The 19,503-nt window shown below is 34.3% G+C and overlaps 1 protein-coding gene across 5 annotated transcripts; it reads right to left on the reverse strand.

Moving 5' to 3' along the window:
- Positions 1-893: 893 nt before the first annotated feature.
- Positions 894-15,274, reverse strand: Pyd (zonula occludens-like protein polychaetoid). Of its 5 annotated transcripts, none has more exons than XM_072013425.1 (18): positions 12,537-13,150; positions 9,698-11,291; positions 8,864-9,033; positions 8,444-8,646; positions 7,817-8,248; positions 7,536-7,596; positions 7,306-7,456; positions 7,059-7,210; positions 6,639-6,933; positions 6,394-6,565; positions 6,093-6,318; positions 5,797-5,971; positions 3,532-3,741; positions 2,999-3,343; positions 2,639-2,874; positions 1,991-2,180; positions 1,494-1,906; positions 894-1,374 (listed from the first exon to the last, which is right to left on the reverse strand). In XM_072013425.1, exons 2-18 carry the CDS (start codon positions 9,905-9,907, stop codon positions 1,371-1,373), a joined length of 3,645 nt encoding a protein of 1,214 aa, XP_071869526.1. In that variant the 5' UTR covers positions 9,908-11,291; positions 12,537-13,150; the 3' UTR covers positions 894-1,370. The 5 variants fall into 5 exon arrangements, with proteins under 5 accessions (XP_071869526.1, XP_071869525.1, XP_071869527.1 ...); XM_072013424.1 differs by having other exon boundaries at positions 12,494-13,150; XM_072013426.1 differs by lacking the exons at positions 9,698-11,291; positions 12,537-13,150 and adding an exon at positions 15,081-15,274.
- Positions 15,275-19,503: the final 4,229 nt, after the last annotated feature.

A 19,503-nucleotide genomic window follows, 5' to 3' on the forward strand; every position in this document is an offset into this window, starting at 1 on the left:
TTTTTTTTATAACATTTACAATAAGTTACCGAGGTATCTGCAAAGTAAGATAGACAATTATTTTTACATCTTATTTTTATTTTATATATAAATGGAACGCGAATAAGTTTGCGGAAAAATTTATAAACATAAAGTATTACATACCTAAGCACGTATTATACATCATATCGTTAATAAATATCGCGAAAATATCGACTAAATTATTTATATTGTATATATTATGTTGTAATGATGGGAACACTGGTATATTCTACCGTGATAACAAGAGCTTGCTTACATTTTGTAAGAGATTACATAATTTCATTTGTGAATTCTAGTTAATGCAGTGGTCAGATCATTGCTATATCTTTAAGAATCAAATAATAGGAAATAACTCTTAATTGGTATGATTATAAAATATAAAAATCAAGGAAGGAATGCATAGTTTTGTTGTATTTTAAATTTGTAAATTAATGTTTTGTTTTAATGTATCTAACATATTATTCTATGTTCTGTTAACATAATTATACGATTATCATAAACATAGCTAACTTATTAAAGAATCTCAAATCGTTTTAATTTAGAAAATGCTGTTTGAAATATATCTATACTTATTTCTATCTTTTACAATTATTTATCTTCGGATACGTTCATAGATTTGTATCTGTTTAAAATATTTATTAAATATCATAGCAATTAAGAGTTAGAATTGTTCTTCCGTTTTCCTTCTTCTTAGGAAATTTTGTGGAGAGATACTAGAAACAAATTTCCCAAAAATGGGGATTTATTGTCAATTTTACTAGTAAAGGAATTCTAGATATATAATAAAAATATTCATGTTATCGATGTATATTGACATTGTACAGAAGTAAATCTTAGCGGTTCTTCAAAAATATTCCTAAGGAAATTTATTCTTTCCGCATAAGCTGTCGAAGCACAAATTTCTCTCCCATAAAGGAAAGGAGAAACGTGATTTTGTTTCTTTAGTACAATTTTTATTAAAAATGTTATTTAACGGTTGTTTTTTGCAAGGACTTTATTATATGTTTTTTCTTTTCTCTTTTTTCTCTTTTCTTTTTTTGTTCTCTTTTTTCTTTTCTCTTTTTTTTTGTTTCTTTTCTTTTCTTTTCTTTTCTTTTCTTTTCTTTTCTTTTATTAAAATCGTATATACAAAGTGAAAGTGAAAAAAGGATGAGATAGATTCAATTTTCCTAGTTATTTATTAATTCTTGCTGCGAGATCTTCTTTCTCATTATGTATACTCGTTGTCATTTATAGGTTTATCACGACGTCCAAATATTCATGTTCTCTATCGTTAATGTCAAGTTAGCAAGGCTAATAATTCTAATCTTTTCTTTCTCGTTAGAAAAAATTATAAATCTTTGCACTTGTTAACTGTAATAACAAAAAGATTTTCTGTATTAGTTTTTCTTTTTTTTTCAAATGACTGACAGTTCGAACGCTGTAATATATGAAAGAAGATATAAACGAAACGTAAGAAATCGAAGTTTTACCTCGCGTTGTAATGGTGTACAGGTTTGCGATAAAGTTCAAAAGCGCTTCCTCTCTGTTCCCTGCTTCCAGCGAGATCTAGTCCACTCGGTTCTCGATTATGTCCTGGACTCGTTGGGAAACTTTGTCCAGGTGCATTGTGTCCATTGTTGACCACGTACCCGTTGTGATTAACGCTGTTTCTATTATGCGAAAGACCGAGGCTTAACTGACTGGCGCTATTGCTATGACTGTGAGTCGACATTGGCGGGCTACAATGCGCATGCGTATGACTCAAACTGTGATTGTGCGCAGGCGTAGATAGGTGACTTAAATTGTGGTGTGAATTTCCGAGATTCGAATCATGTCGATTTGGTGGTGGTATGTTGTAATAGTACTGTCCACTATTTCGTTGGACATTATTGATACCTTCTACCTAAAATCAAAATTTCTTATTTTAATGGTTTTTCCTTATTTTTATATAGAAGAGAATAGCCTTTCGTAAAAATATTTCACTTACATGAGAAGTAGCAATGGAATAACTCTTTGAATGTTGATGAGTATTATTTACTTCGTTCCCATTATTTTCCGTTTGAGTCAAATTCGTTTGTGGTGGCCTATAGTTTTTTGGTTTCGGAGGTGGTATTGGCTTGTACGATCCTCCAGGTTTATTTTGCGGTAACGTTATCGACTTGTAATCGGTCGTGCGGCTACAATATACGAAGCAAAATGTTCTAGCGTACAGGGGTGTGATAGGTAGTGGATAAATAATAATAAAGATCAGGAAAAACAAAAATAAGATATCTCTAGGGCGAGAAATAAAATAATCTATAAAATAAAAGCTAGGAATTCGATATAAAACAAACGACGAATAATAATGATTAAAATTATTGGGATGTCCGTGTATCTAACTATATCTATGAAATATAGGATAATAAAACGTAGAACGAAATGGATTCAGACTAGCGTATCTCGACTAGAAATATAGATTCTACAGGCTCTCCTCAACGGTCGAGGTTTTCGTGCCATCATTCTAGAATGCAAAGACGAACGGTAAACAGCTATACCAGCTTAAGAATTCCAATATTTTCGCGTATGAGCTTTTCTCTGTAGAATTACGAACTATGCGTTTAATCAAATCTTCATGCCACCTATAATAAGAACATACCTATATTTGGCATAATCGGTTCGTGGTTGGGAATCATGATTTGGAATTGGTTGCGCGGTTGATCGAGTAAATCTGTAAGGATCGTGCGGCCTTGCCGGTCCACCGCTGCTTTTTAAGTCGTCTGGCACATTGGGACCCAATCGACCGGTTGATGTACTCAAACCCGCTACTCCGTAACTGGTATTTCCATTTGTATTGTTATAGGAATCATAAGAAGACATGCTATCGTAGCTTCCCTATGAACACGTAGTAAAACATTAAATAAAATCAGCGCAATAATTTTTACTAAATTATCGTTTAACGATAAACCAACGTGGCTGGCTGTCCATCGATGATATAACGACATTAAGCGATCCTTACCGCTTTTGGTTGGGCTCTTTCAAGCGACGACGTGGCATTAGCTTTATGAGGCGTTGCGTTTATATAATTTGCAACGTCCAATACCGAGTCTGTCTTATTCAGCAACCGTTCTTGCGCGGACCTGCCGATAGCGTTTCTTTGCTGTTGACTACTCGGTTTCGCGTTACGATCCACTCTTGGCGGTAAATCGGGCGGACTATGATGAGAAGAAGATCGTGGCTCGAACGAACCACCTAAATATTCCGGTGAACCCGATTGATTGCTAACTTGCCCTGATAATGAAAATCCGTATTTTCCATCTCCCATTCCCCCTTGTGATCTTCTTTTTGGTTGTTCGAAGGATTGCTAGAGAAAGATAGATAGAGTGTTTGAGATTTTATTTACGACGATCGAAATATCTAGTATCGTATCTATAGCGTAAAATTATAAATTCATTGATTCGTAAAGAACGTATACTCGATTCAGGGTTATTCAATCTTTTCGATATATTATAAAAGTAATGGTTATTTGATCGATGTAATTGAATTTTTCACCTGGTAAGTGGTGGAATACGGAGGAGGTGCAGCAATGTCGTCTTGCGTAGCGATGCTTGGATCAGAGCTGCTTTTCAATCTAGACGGTGCACCCAAAGCACCCGGCAAAGCTGGTGCCGGACTAAGTTCCAAGTCGCTCTCCGGAGAGGAAGCATAGGAGAGGCGAGAAGTCATCGGGAATAGGAAGTCATCCGAGAGTGCCTCTTCCGGCTATCATCGCAGGACACAGAGGACAACACGTTACAGAGGTTTATGCTCTATTCAACCCTTTCAGACCTTTATTACGCTTATTACAATATCATGAAGCATCGATCCAAGACATCGTCGTCGAACAAAGAATCGTTCGGTTCGTTAAAACGATTAGTTTAGACGAAATTAACTATAAACTGTAAACAAAGTAAAAGTATCGTATCGCGGCAATGATGTCTGAAAGGGTTAAAATACAAACGGAAAACAAATACTTGCCATTCGGTTAAGCTTAATTTCTGAAATTCAGTCAAGGTATTTTGAAGATTACAGAGCAAATTGGAATTGAATCGATTTACGCGTAAATATGAAATCAAATGTTTCCAATTAAAAACTATTTCAATCGTTTTTTTTTTTTTTAGTCTGTCCGAGGACAATGAAATGTTCGATAATTACTCAGCTTAGAAGGACTCTAACAACGTGACAAAGTCAAGACAAAATATTAACATGAAACATTCTGTTAGTTTTGCAAGATGCAGGATGAATGGTGACAAAAAAATTCCTATAAAACGGTTTTAATTATATATTTCAATGTATTATACGTATATATGTTTATTTATTCGACAATATACTCTTAATTCTTGCTTTAAATTGCATTTCCAATCATGCAACTTGAAATTTCCAGAGGATCCTTCCGACTATTTTTTGATAAAAAGTTTTTTTTTTTTTTTTTTTTTTTTTTTTAATATAATTAGTTCGTACTTTAAGTTCTTTAAGCATTTAAATTCGTACACACTCGTTTTTTTTTTTTTTATTAGAAAAACAAAATTATTTCAGTACTGTTCGTATAGTTTCTTTCAAAAGGTGGTTACATTACATTTCATATGTAACATGTATATTTCATTTCGTCAATAATAAAAATAAAGTAAGGAGTTTTCAGAGTTACATTGATTATATCGTTCGACGAAACTATGAACGAAACTCGTTCATTCGTCGTAGCGTCGCAATTTAGATACGCGTGTTTCGTAAGCAAAGTAGAAAATTAGAAAATATTCTTTCTTCCATTCTGACTAGCTTCCAAATACATAGTTAGAAAAGTTTCGATAATATACTATTTCGTTTGAACTTACAATGATTTCCGCTAAAGCTACGAACATTCAGCCATGCAAATTAAATCGAACATAAGATACAAGGTGCCTCGAATATCTTAACGATATAACAACGCCAACACGTCATCTATAATATAGAACTGTATTAAAAAAAATCTTTCATCGATTATGATAGTAAATTCGATATATTTAAATATATTTTAATTGCATTTGACGTGCAAAACTAAATTTTTTATTTAGAAATTTGAAAGAAGTTCAAGATTTTTGTTGTTAATACGTAAAATAAAATATTTCGAACGTCGAAGAGTAAGTAGTAACGTAGACGATTCTTTCGAAGGCGATAATCAAGACACCTAACTGGGAAAAGCGGGATTCAAATATAGCCGAAAAATTGCTCACGGACAACATCAGAAGTTAAAGACGGATAAGAAGGTAATGAAAATAACTTGTCCGTGCGATACGTGTCATTTTCGTTTACGTCGTGATATATGGTTTCCTTGAAAATCGGGGGTACAGGAGGAGGAGGAGGAGGTAATTCGCGAGGGTTAGCGGACGAATAACACGGCTCCCACCACGTCATGTGTCGACCATACGACGGCTATAATAAATTATTATAAAATAACTTCACCAACGGAATTCCATTCGCTCTCATCGGTAGGGATGATTTCGTCGTTCGTACGATCTTGAAATTTAAATATCCCTATATTACTTTTATGAGAAACAAGGATTCTATCCGATCTATCATCTATTGACGTAAAAATTAGATTACAAATTAAAATGAGTAATTTGAGAGAAAATCACTTTAATCGGTCTTGATTGTTTTAATTAGTTGCGTAAAACCAGGCCGTGCTATTTGTTGTATCGAGCAAAGAGAAGAGAGAGAGAGAGAGAGAGAGAGAGAGAGAAAGAAAAAGAAAAAGAAAAAAAAAAGAAAAGAAAGAAACGTTAGGTAACGTAAAAACGTTCTTACCTTGGTTTGACTCATCCAAAGTAGTCCTTGTTGTTGTCGATCGATCAGTTCTCTTAATTTTCGATACCAAGCTTCCGGCGTTGTTAATGTAATCACCGCGCTGAATATATGACCCCAAATTTTATCTAATTTTTGACATTGCTCCAGAAGCTTTTTACTACTTTTATGCGCCGATCTGAAATCAAAATTCGAGATTGTCTAATTACGTGCGTGAAAAACATGCGATATATAATATATATATATATACGCGTGTATGAAAAACAACATCGATATATTCGTTCGATAGATATACTTACTTAGGAATTCCGGCACGCATCTCCTTGATAATTTGTTTCGTTTCGGCTTTCAGAAAAATGACTATAGGATAGAATTGCGCGTAATTCAATCGATCCACTGCGTTCGGAGTGATGTCCAATAAAGCATGCTTTCCTCGATCCATCACTTCTCTGATAGCACTAAGTCGAATGATACCCGATGACTTTGTATTCTTTCCAACGTTATCGTCTAACTGATTTTCCATTTCTACGAACGAACAACTAACGTTTAGCCTACTTTTCGATTAATTTGAACGCGAATTAGAAAAACGTCGTTACTCACGCGGAGACGTGAATTTATCAGGAAAGTCTTTCAACAACTTTTCTCTGGCTAGGTCAGCAACAGGACCGAATAATACTACAGGTCTCACGAATCCTGGGTGCCTTAAGATCACTCTTTCGTACGCTGGGAATTTGCTAACACTGTCTGAAAATACCACGTCGTCCCAATGATCCTGAAAATGATAAACAATGTTAAACAAATGACAAAGAAGGAGTTTTATATCAAGTAGATAAAAAGAAACATACTCTGCCAAGAGATTTAGAACGTCTATGACTGCTTCGTCTTCTCCTAAAGAAACTACCTCTGCTTTCACTGGCACTCATTTCCTTCTTCGTTGCATTGAATTGCGCCGTTGCTAGTTCTTCGGCTCGTGCTTTATTTGGAATTATACCTTTTTGTACTTCCTGATTGTTCCTACCAATACGGAACACCTGCCACGAACCGACAACACCGTTGTGCAGCGTGTCTACAACGTGAAACACATCTCCGCTACGAAAACTCATTTCACCTTTTTGCGGTTGTTCGTAATGGAAATGAGTTCTGCAATATGATACGAGATTTCTCGTTAAATATACATCTTTAAATGTATATCGATTTAAATATATACATATATATATATGATATTAGTTATTTAAAATTCTATTTAAATTTTAATCAGCACGTACTTTATGTGAAAAGAATCACCCTTTCCAGATGCTACTACTTGATCGTACTCCTGTCGTCGGTGTTGAACGATCAAGTCAATTTGTTCTTGGAGGCTAAGTAAGAAAAGGACAGCCTCCTCTCTTGTTACTCCTTTCATGTCCATATCGTTTATCTATGACAACATAAACGATACGCGTTGTACGTGCTTTCATACACAATAATCATCAATTTTGTTTATCTTTAAACGAGATCGATAAAACGTTTTACTTTTAAAATTTTATCACCGGGTTGTAAACCCTGAAGAGACGCCGGGCTTCCTGCTTGAACGGCTGTCACGAAAACACCAGTTTCGTTTCCGCCGCTTAATCTAACGCCCACCGATCCCTCTTTTTGGAAAGTAATGAATCGAGGATCGGGCCTAAAAATTAATCGATATTAATTATGCGATAAATCTTTCATAATAATCGATGGTAATGATAATAAAGGATAAATCTTACATTGGAAGCTTATTCCTAGATAAATCCTCATCGTACAATTGTCTCCTTGTGCTATAATAATCTAAAAGGGAATATCCACTTCCGATTGATCGACGTTTCAATTTTTAATTAATTTAATAATTAATTTAATTCGCGTATAAGTATTTCGAAATAAACAAAATACGTTTTACCATTCTTTCTTTAACTCTGACAAAACTTCGTAACATTGTCCGTTTTACCAGATGTTTTGTTTCACGTATTTTTGAAAATCATAAATAGAGTTCTACGGAAATCAATCATACCTTCTGGTCTAGGGGGCGGCGGCCTGGGAGGGTCTACCGTAGGTGTTGCGGGAAGATCTAATTGACTGAGAGATACATCCATCAATGGCCCTCTTGCACGACCTCTAGGAACAAGATTGCTCTTGTCCTCTATCGGTTGCCTGGTCGGAGGTGGAACGTACAAGTTCTGGCTACTGTAACTCGTCGTCCCAGAAAGATATTCGCCAGTTTCGCTCTTTGCCTGCTGTTGAACGTGACAGCAGGAGCTGTCTCGAGTCACCACGATCGACAATCTATCTTTGCATTGATCCATCAATTTCTTAGCTTCCTTTAAGCTCATGTTATCCGTAGCCACGCTGCCGATTCGCGTTAAAACGTCTCCCGGTTTTACCCCAGTGTTATCTCGAGTTACTTCTTTCACGTAAAGACGACAACCAAGAACAATTCCGAAATCTGTAGAGAAATATATTTAGATCGATCGATAAACGAAAGTTTATAGAAAAGGTAATTAAATTTAATTCTCAAATTCCAAACGTCGATTATAATATCTTGGAATTTAAGAAAATTTCAATTTAGTCACCAGTGTGTGTCTTTGGATCGTTCTTATTCGAGGATATTATGGATAGAAGAAAAAAATGTTTTATCTACCATCTTTTTTATTATTTCTCGTTAAAGTCAACCGATGACTCTGAAGAGTGGAATTTCCTATACTTCCAGAAGTATTCGACGAAGCTCTACGCTTAACAACTAAAAGAACCGTCGATCCGGAATCCCTGAGAACACGAATCGCTGCTCCATAATCGGCGCCCTCTAACGATATTCCATTGGCAGATATTATGCGATCGTTTACTCTAGAAAATGATAATTTCGCCTATTGGCATTACAATAAATATTTCTAATTTCTAATTTCTGTTTATCGCTGTCTGGTAAAAGTCGATCGATTTTCAATCACAATCTTATATAAATATCGATGTATTATTCAATATTTTAGATATCAGACTACTAAAATACACACACACACACACACACACACACACACACACGCAAAATCTCCATGAATATTCTTACTGCAATTTTCCTTCGGCCGGTCCAGCTTTCAAGACATCAGAAATCGCGATAGCAGGATCGCCATTAGTGAAATGGGGATTATCCCGACCACCAGAAACGGCAATACCGAATCCGTAACCCGGAACTCTGGTAACAGTAACATGATGAACCTCCCATCCTCTGTCGCCGTTCTGAAAAATTTTCGTATAAAAATAAGTTAGAAAAAACTCGGTGTATTTTAACGTACAATGAGAAACTCGTTATCGTGCCTTTATATCTTGTTCGTTTTACGATAACGAATTGTACGTTGTTTCGAGAATACCATAGACACATCGAGGAAGAATCTTTCCCTTTTTTTCTTTCTTTCTTTCGCTCTTCCGCCCTCCCCACCCTATAAAATTTCGATAAATTTAATTGCTCGTGAACAGATAGCAAGAAATCGAAAAAAAAAAAAAAAAAGAAAAAAAGAAAAAGAAAAAGAAAGAAACAAACAGAGTAAGTACATAATTGGATGGAAATTCTAGGGGTTCGCGTTAACAAGATTCTTCGTCTACTTAACACACATTTAACTCGAACCAAATCCAGAATCACGTTTTATCTCGAATTCATAACGTGGCTCGGTGTAACAAAACCCAGGTTTTACATAAATTGTAATTTTCAATTTAATTTTCAAGAAAATTTTCTTTTAAAACACATTTGTATAAAAATCCTTGTGTTTATCGTAGAATTTTTGTTAATAATAATAATTATAATGGCAAGAAATATTTTCAAATTTTTTTATTTATCTCTCTAAAACAAAGACAATGATATTTTTGAAACGCTCTCGTTTATTCGTACATGATCGTTAATTCGCACCTGTGCATCGGTTCCAACGGAAGTATTGTGAAGAATACCGTGCGTCGTCGAAGACGAATTTGGGGGATTAGCCGAATTTCCGACACTCACGTTGCTATCGTTTCTATCCATTCTGGTACCCTGAGAAACTTCGTCTCGAAAATTCGCCGTCTTTCCGTTTAACACCTCCGAACAACCATCTTGACTACACGCGCATTCTTTCTTATCCATATACTCTTTCTTTAAGCTAAAGCTGCATCATTGTTCTACGAAACTTTTTATCAAAAATGTTTACGTGCCTAAACTCGCCTCAATTTGAACACTCTTTATCATCGTTTTTTTTTTAACTTAATTCCCTTATCCGTGCAACAATGAAAATCAATATACATGTTGCATTTAGTAAATAAATTGTTTCAGCCGAGAAAATTGCACTTGAAAATGTTCATTTTAGAAAATTTTCTTCTTAAAGATTCGATGAAACTTTTCCAATTGCCTCTCCGTCTTTTTTCGTAAAATTTACCTTATGGAAAAATTCCTCCCACAGATTTCGTAACGACTAAATTTTCCTAAAAACTTATTTTTGGATTCTGTCGTTGTAGAAATCTATTTTCATTTGATCTTAAATCTCTTAATTTTTTTCCCTTCTACCAATTTGAACTTTATTTTTAAAAAGTTGGTCATAAATTAATTAGCATTTCTAGTTAGCTACACGAATGACGGGGGGGTATGCGTCTTCTCGGAGGAATTTTCCGACGCATAGGCGTCCCAACTGTCGCAAACAGTGGCGTGAAAACAGCCAATCCCACGTGCATCCCAGATATATCCAACGTGGCTCTCTTTTTCTTTCCCTCTTATCCTACGAGATATTCTCTCTCTGCTCTATTGTACGAGTATTCCGCGATATTATTCTACGCTCTATACCATAGGATCGCACGACCTCATTTCCAATAAAAGAGTTTCCCCGATCGGCGTTGCGTACCGTACACGATGAGCGCAACACGCGGACAATTCAAAGCAACGCGTAGTTATGGAATTCCATTTTCCTTTCGGGCGATCAGACCTTCACTTTCCTCGTCGTTCTAATTCCATATTTTACACACCAGCGTTTCTTCGTTGATCTTGAACGTTTCGTCTCGACCAACCGAATTCGATCTCAACGACTAATCGTCTCTTCTCCTTTCTTTCTTTTTTGTTTCATACGGTCCCAAATTGTTTTCTCATACGTTCAACGATATACGTTTCTATCGTTTCAGAATATTCTTCATATTCGATGCTTGTTTTATAGCGTTCGAAGATTTTGCTATTTGGTCTCGTGTTAACGATGAAATTTTTTCTTTCCGCATAAATTAACTACGTTTCTCTTTTGATTTTGGTTTCACTGAAAATTTTCTTCTTTAGAAGAGGTTAGAATCGCAAGATTTCCTTCTTAATATCTCTCGATATTTTCATTGGAAACGCGTATTCCGTTCTCTCTTCGGCGAATTTCATCGGCGATCTTTCATAAAAATCGCACAAAGGGACTTCTAATCTATTTACTTAGCTTTTTCGCACGTTTGCTGACTGCACTGCGAGTCTATATCTTTCACCAGTGTCCATTATCTTCTATCGCACAACGCTGTAAATTTATAAAATTCATACATAAAACAACGGAACACGCGCATTTCGCATTAGAAATTTTAGAAACAAAATTTGTTATCGTCGACTTTCATTCCCTCTCGTTTCTCTCAATTTTTAATTTCGTCGAAAAAAAAAAAAAAAAAAAAACTTCTCATTAAAAATAGGAGCTACAGTATAATAGGATGATTTAATTAACTTTACCTATGTTCTTGTATTATTCTAGATTTACTTTTAGTTTCAATTTATAAATAATATACGTTAAACTTTTAATCAAAGATATATTTTATCGTAAATTATCATATTTTTTCATGGAAATATCAAATTGCTTAGAGATTCGTAAAAAACGAAAATATCAAGGTTGTGTCGAACACCACTTGTTGCTTGGAAAAACGAGGAACAAGGTTGGAAGATTCTATCTATATCGAAGGAGTTCCGGTGCTTCCACTACCATCGAAACTTCCATTTTCCAAACTCGATTTACAAAGGAGGAGTTCGAACTGCTATAAACGTACAGACTCTTGGCAAACGAGAACCTTCGAGGGAAAAGGTATGTTGTTGCATTCGAAAAATCAGTACCACGTTGTCAGCGGAGAACGAATTCCAATCATCCGAGTCACCCTCGGCCAATGAAAAGAACCACTCTATGAGAAAAAATTTTCAGAAAGCAAGGAAGCACCGCAACTTCCGCATCGTTCGCTCCACCAGTAATGTTTTATTAGAGATTCGCTCGACGAGATTTCTCAAACCGCTATAAACATTCGTCTACTCTTTAATCAACATTGACTTGCTACAACTTACCGTTCCATCGATTATCTATATTTGAGAATCGAAGAAAGATTCGTTTCAGAGTGTTGTAGAAAAATTAGCCGAATAATTGTTTAAAATTATCGAATTATTAAATTAAAGTAATTATCGGATAAAGTAAATAAGAAACGAGAAACGAGTTGCATTAGAAAATAAACTTTACGTTTTATAGTTAATATTCTCTTATTTCACTAGAAAAGTTTTGCGGTACGGAAACCTCGTGAGATAATCTATAATATATATATATATTTTGATAATAGAGAATACAACGAAACAAATGATATAAATAAATAATGTAGGAGAAACGAAACTGAGAAACTCTAGAAATCTGTTTTTGCGTCAGACAATAAGATAAGAATGTTTCGGAACGATTTTCGGGACAGAAATGAAACAAACCGTAACATTCGGTGTGAGAAAGATCCGAAATAAAACATCTCACGATTCTAGCCGGACGAATCGCTGTCCGAACCGGCGAAAAAGGGAAGCTCGGAAATCCCACGGTGTGTTTTAAGACCAGAAAATCCAAGATCCACCTATCTGTACTTGAAATCGCAGCGGCACAATTTTCGTTACATATCCAGCGATGTTCCACGCACAGAATGTACACTTAAAAGCTTCACCAGCAACACTCGCACGATCACCGAGTTCACTTCAGACCACTCGAAACGGAGACGAAAGTCGGCGGTATATACACGAGCAAAAGTTGTAGCAGCTTAGCGCGGCCGTACGCATATCGGGAAGTCGAGAAATTCTTGGGCCGAAGATCGGCTCGTATAGTTTGGAGCGTGGCTTGGCTAAAGCAGGCGGCAGGTCGACGCAAATCGGATGAGAAACGGGCTTGGCGGCCTGCGGGGAAGAGTACGAAGCCTGCTTGAGTGAACGTGTCGCGGACAGTGGGAAATGGTAGGGGCACCACGGACCTACGCTAGAGGACCCGGAGAATAGTAGGGAGCGCACAGCATGCGCGTGCCTGCGCACCGGTTTTCGGCTTCGCTAGTGATGGGCCCGATCTCGAGGCATCAACGTGTATCCAGTATTTGGATTTATCCTTTTAATAATAAACATAGATCATGCATTTTTTCTTTTTTTTCTTTTTTTTTTCTTTTTTTTCTTTTTTTTTTTTAGCATATAATTTAAAACGTAAGACCTCGGTAGAAAATTGTTTCATCTACCAATTATCATAGAAAGCATTGTACTTTGAATATTCTATGTGCTTTTTCATTTTAGTGTATTTCTAAGAAAGACAGGTGTATCTGTAAAAAAAACAAAAAACGTCGAGTTTCGTTCCCACCCTAACCTTAATTCAAATTCTTCAGACTAGAGGTTTTCAAGTACAAACAATACACAATGTCTTAATATTTTGTATTATACATGATCTTTTAGTAGCGAACTGTTAACAAACATTCAATTTGCTAGAAACATCGTAAAGTAAGCGTTCATATATGTATATTGATTGTCGATTATTTCACCGTATGTTCGAATGGTATCGTTATGTTTGTATATGTAGAAAGTTTTAATGAAAGAGACATCAACATAGTATGATATTTACCTCTTAAGTGGTAACGAATGTACGTACACATAAAATATATATATATATATATACACTGCAGAGCCAAAATACGTGTATCAAGTTTAAGGATTCAATTTAAACATTTATGTCTACATTCTATATCTCCGCATATCATATGTTATTGTGTTTTATACACAATTACTTACGAACAATTCTAACCTAAAGTATTAACGTTTACACTAGTTCAATGAATTAGAAGAAAGGTGATCTCAATTATTTGTAGATTTTAAGATATCAAGGGCTGAGAAGGGACATTTCGCATAACAAGAAAAGATTTGAATAGTTTAGTTTCCATCAATGCAATATAACATGACGAATTAGCTTGTAACATCTTAGATTATTTTCACCGAGTCCTCGAAATTATTTCGAAATTATTCACTTTGTTTGTTACGAATAAATATAATAACAATTACAAACCTTAACAAATACGGTAGTGATACAACTGATTTTTTACTTGGTTTGAGACACCCGTTATGTGAAAGTCACATCTGGACTTGAAGCACGTGCGCGTATACGACGATGAAGGCACGTATTATAAGCAGAGACCAGTACGAGATGCTGAAAGTAGCCAAATTGGCGTATCAACAAAACAAGCAGTATGTAAGCACATCTAATTCTGTTCCATTTTAATCAATCCTTTAGTCTCTCGATCAATTATTCTTTTTAGTGCCATAGATTATATTATCTGATATTACGATATTAAGTCAAGATTCGTTTGTTCTTAATTCAATTAAGAGGTATATAAATTATTATATTCAAGTGCATTTCACATCAGGCGTATGCTTTATGATCGCTCGATGGTCGGTAATTATCGTACCACGAAAAGTAGGTATCTTTGGGATTTAACCTGTGTCGCAGTTTATTTTGTGCAGCGTCAAATCTAATTCTACTACCTGCGAATCCAGAAGAAAGCTAGACCGGGGGACACAAAAGAGCGATACCTGAGCCAGAAAGACACATTCCAGCTGCTTGCGAGGTGTGTCATATTCCAGCTAAACTGACGCTTTTCCTTGCGTATGTCCTTAGCGATGGCTTTAAGCCTCTAGTCGATTGGGATAATATTTTTGTAATGAGAATCTCGCTTTTAATTACCATTCATCAGAAAATATTACAAATAATATTTATAAATATTATTTGCCTTAAATCAATGATAATATTACGTTATAAATATATATATATATATATATATATATTATAATATTAATATCATAATTGATATACGTTTAATACTGAAATATTTGTTACATTTTTAACATTTTTTTTTTCTCTTTTTCTTTTCTTATGGTACCCCTATGATAAGTCTATAGTTAAGTTAATTTCAACTTAAAATTATACAAGATCTAGCTACTGTGAGATAATATTTTGTGTTATGTTAGATAATAACATTTACTTGAATAAATGCACTTTGCTTACCTTGCGTCTTCTTCTGTCTCTTCCATGTTGATTTCCAGCTAAAAGAAAATTATCTTGAGGTAAGTAGTTCCTTCTTCTTTGTGTGCTCTTTTTTAAATCATGCCGTTTCTTCTTTTTCTTCCCATGGTGAAACAATTTACTGAATATCCTCATCTCAATCAATAGTCGATATTGACGTTTTCTTACTAGCGAACTCCGTCGGTAACTACATTAAGCAATAAAAGAACAAAACAATATTCTTATTATTTATGAACATACAGATTATAATTCTAACAACGTTTAGTATTTACTAAACCGATCTGTACACAAAGTCTTATTTGAGACGGTATATGTTAAAAGATACAGAGATAACGTTATTCGAGTAAATATTCCATTTAAAATAACGATATTCAATAATCCTTCAATAGAAATTCAACACCGACGTCAATTATGACTTAATGGAACTTTATCCTCGTGTCTGAAATTCTCTTTAGAGCTATTTAAAATAACTTTGTCGCGTTATGAATCAACTATTACTATCACTATTTGCATGCATTAACGTCGATTAGTATAATTCCAGACGTTGAACGCAAATTTGTAGACATTATACATCGATGAGATGCTATAATTTTCAGACAAATTACATAAGAATTCAGTATTTTGAGTAGAAAAATTTAATAAATTTAACAAGGGATATACTCTTCTTGTGCTTCATAAGTCACTTTCTTCACTTTTCACTATTAGAACACACCATTCGAGAGAAAAGAAGAGAATCGATCACAAACGATTACCGTGCTTCGAGAAAAGCTTGACGAGACTAACTTCTAACGATCAAACCGGAGAAATATTCGATTAGAGGAACGGTGAACACTAATTTGCGGAAGAAGAGTGAAAAGCGAGCTGAGGGACGATTCGAAATGTGGGCGGTTTCATAACCTGGCTTATCGTAGCGGGTGTTGCTGATACCAGATGAGTCGTTGGAATTCTTTCGACGAACGATCGATCTATCGACCATACGAAGCCCCAAATTCACGCACCGCTTTCGTATTGTCCAAATTATGACGCGTTTTGTTCTGTCTTCGTTAAATGAGAAAACACGCGCGCGCGCACATACACAAAAAAGAAATCAAAATAAACAGACAAATCGAAGAACGGTGTTGGTTTGCGGAAAAGTCTAAAAATTAAATTAAAAATTAGAACCGGTGGATTTATAATATTATTGAAAAAAAAAAAAAAAAAATTTGAAATTAACATTGGCCTACTTTTAATTATTATATTGACTCTAACGAACTGTTGCCGTTACGTCTGAGAGAATATATCTTGAATAATAAAACAGCGTAAGTACGTGTGTATACCTTTAGATTGCGCGTAGACTGCAGTAACAGCTGCGTACGATAGTTTTTGTAAGATGATGCTGCAATCGGAAGATTACCTTTCGTTTTCAACAAGAAGACCGCTAGAAATGCTATAATTCCATGGACCTTGACTAATTGAACTATTTAAAATATTCCCTATTATCGTCAGTAAAACGATGGAAAGATAAAGAATTTCTAAATGTAACGAAACATAAAAATGATCGAAGAATTGAAATTACCAGATATAATAAAAATATAATAGTATAACAGTAGTTATCGAACGATAACAAAAGGCTGCATGTTTATTTAAAAAAAGTATACACATCGAAAGACAGGAATCTAATAATTATCGTGGATTAGGCACTCAAAATTTATTAAACAACAAAACGTTGCGATTTCATAATACAAATTCTAATAACTTTCAACAATTGTAAAGAATACAATATGACCGAAAAAAAAAAAAAAAAAAAAAAAAAAAAAAAAAAAAAAAAAAAAAAAAATTCTTTTTAATTCTGAGGAACGCTAGTCGACGATGGATGTTTTATTAGCATCGTCGATGTCAAAATAGATTGAGCCACAAATTGAAATACAATGTGAAAAGCAACGAGAAGTAACGACGTCAAGGATAATCATATTATATATCGAAAAGATAATACTTATGTACATTTAATGCAATTTTTTTTTTTTTTAATGTTTCCCAATTTTTGCGAACGTGTCTGTTCGCGTTTAATTATTAAACGTTAAACGATAGAAACTTTTGTCGGAATTTGATCGAATTTCCTATAGTAATTAAACGGGTTTTACATTTCTCGTTGCCTTCCGTGATATATCTAAATTTCACTACGTAAAAATCAATCAAACGACACGTTGAAAATAAAACAACGTTTCTGCTCCGTTCGTAAAATTCCCCTAGGCAAAACGCAGTTTCGATTGGCGCACAAACCACATTGATATTACCACATTAGGGAGAGTGAATGAATCGAAGCTATCGATTTTGGCTATCCGTTCAATCGTTCGACTCGCATAAAAATAATTACTTACATGTATCTCATCTATAGTTAATTACATGATTATACTTCTTTTCTAAACACTCAGATTTTTACTGCTTCAAATATAAATACAACTACGTTATATACAAGGCGTCTCGGAAATCTCTAATCGATTTTCTCTCTTTGTGAATTATTCGCAAGAAACGAAGAAATCGTTCAATAACCTAAATGAGATAACTAAAACCGAAATCCAAAATATAATATTTTTATTTGTTGAGATTATAATTAATTTAAACGATACAATTATAATGGTATAATAGTAAGGAACGATTTTTTTTATACAACGATTACTCGTAAAATTAAACGTTTAAACGCGAATGTTTAAATAATACGATACGATATTAAAATAGGGGATAAAATACTCTATATCCACGTGAGTGGATTTATTTCTTACAGCGAGACACCTGGTATAATCACAATGATACAACAACTATTTAATTATCGATACCACCTTAATAAATATTTCTTTCCTCTCGGCAAGAATAACGTTCACATCGTGAAGTAGTAAATACCTGTCATTACAAAAACTGAAGTTCAGGTAGAAGTTAAATATCGCGAAAGTTTGAATTCATATTGGCCCAACAGTGAATTTTCTCTTTAGAAAAAGCTGCCCGAAATAGTGACAATATTACAATATTGTTTCAATAGTACAATCCTTAAGGAATATACATACATACATACATACATACATATATATATATATATATATACACACATAAGACGCAATTTTAATTCGATCGTGTATCGTCAATTGTCCTTTTAAACGACAAGTATCGGATATCTTTTTTGCTTTTAGGTAACCATAGTTAATTACATTTTTGTTTCCTTTTTTTCTTTTCTTTTTTTCCTCTCTTCTTCGTTTCTTTTTCTTCATCGATTTTCACTGACCGTAGTATTATCATCGTAGTATTGCCACGGTACTGGACATGAAAATTATGGTATCATCAATTCGAATAGTCGTTAGATACAATACCGATATAATACCGCTTAAGGAAAACAATACAACTTATCGAAAAAAACGATTTTATTCGTTATTATCATTATTTTACGACACTGCCATGCAACTTGCTGGTTAAGTTTGTTTTTTTTTTCTTTTTTTTTTTCTTTTTTTTTTTTAACGAGGCAGTATAATCGGCATGAGAAAAAGAATAGTCATGCAATTAGTCACGAGATTCGTAGACATTTTGTTCAACACCGCTCCGATATTGCTAAAAACGTTAATAAACTTATTTAAAAATGATGGAGCATCTAAAAATGCTATAAAGGGAATGTAAATGTCGTTTATCGTTATGAAGAAACTTATTCGATATGGAATGATTTACGTAATTAAGTAACAATTTAATATTAATACTGGGGCAATACAAAGTTACTATGAGAAAAAAAAATTCATATTCGCAATCATCGTTCAAATCATACAGATGCCTTAAATATATATCTATCTGTCTGTTTTAAATTATTTCAAATATTCGTATCAACAACACTGAGAAACTGGGTAAAGAACAATTTCATTTACAAAATATCATTTAATTACTTTCTGTACAAAATAATATCAAAAAATAAATTATTTAAAAAATGACTTGGTAACGTTTCTCATTACCGATAAAAGTAGAACAATTCCTCTCGTTGCTTCTTTCGATAGTTCACGTACCGATCGAATAATATTTTGTTAAATTGCTTGAAACATTGCTTTCCCAATTTCTCTAATACGCTTCTAAATAACGCTTAAATAACGCTTAAATAACGTAATGTAATAGCAATAACGTAATATCACGACATAAAGAAACATAATCAACGAAACTTGACGAAGTAACTTCGATATCTCATTTACGTATTTCTTTCTCGGAGGAAATTGAAACGAATTCGAAATCGCATAAACTGAAAAAACAGGTGCGTAACACGTCATGGTGGCACGTATCGGTAAGCCTCCAGTATTTTCTTGCAAGATTAAGACTAACGCGCAACGTATTGCGAATCGAGGATCCTCCTATAATATAAGATAGTACACGGTAATGATAGAATGGAATGAAGAATTAGTTCGAT

The sequence above is a fragment of the Bombus fervidus genome, chromosome 11, assembly GCF_041682495.2.
Source record: "Bombus fervidus isolate BK054 chromosome 11, iyBomFerv1, whole genome shotgun sequence".
Taxonomy (NCBI): domain Eukaryota; kingdom Metazoa; phylum Arthropoda; class Insecta; order Hymenoptera; family Apidae; genus Bombus; species Bombus fervidus.

Excerpts from the sequence above, each read along its gene's own strand:
- Pyd (XM_072013425.1), bottom strand. The coding sequence starts at position 9,907 with ATGGATAAGAAAGAATGCGCGTGTAGTCAAGATGGTTGTTCGGAGGTG. Across the intron at positions 6,319-6,393 it reads TGATAAATTCACGTCTCCGC|AAATGGAAAATCAGTTAGAC; the intron begins GTGAGTAACGAC and ends GTTCGTTCGTAG. Across the intron at positions 2,875-2,998 it reads AAAGAGCCCAACCAAAAGCG|GGAAGCTACGATAGCATGTC; the intron begins GTAAGGATCGCT and ends ACGTGTTCATAG.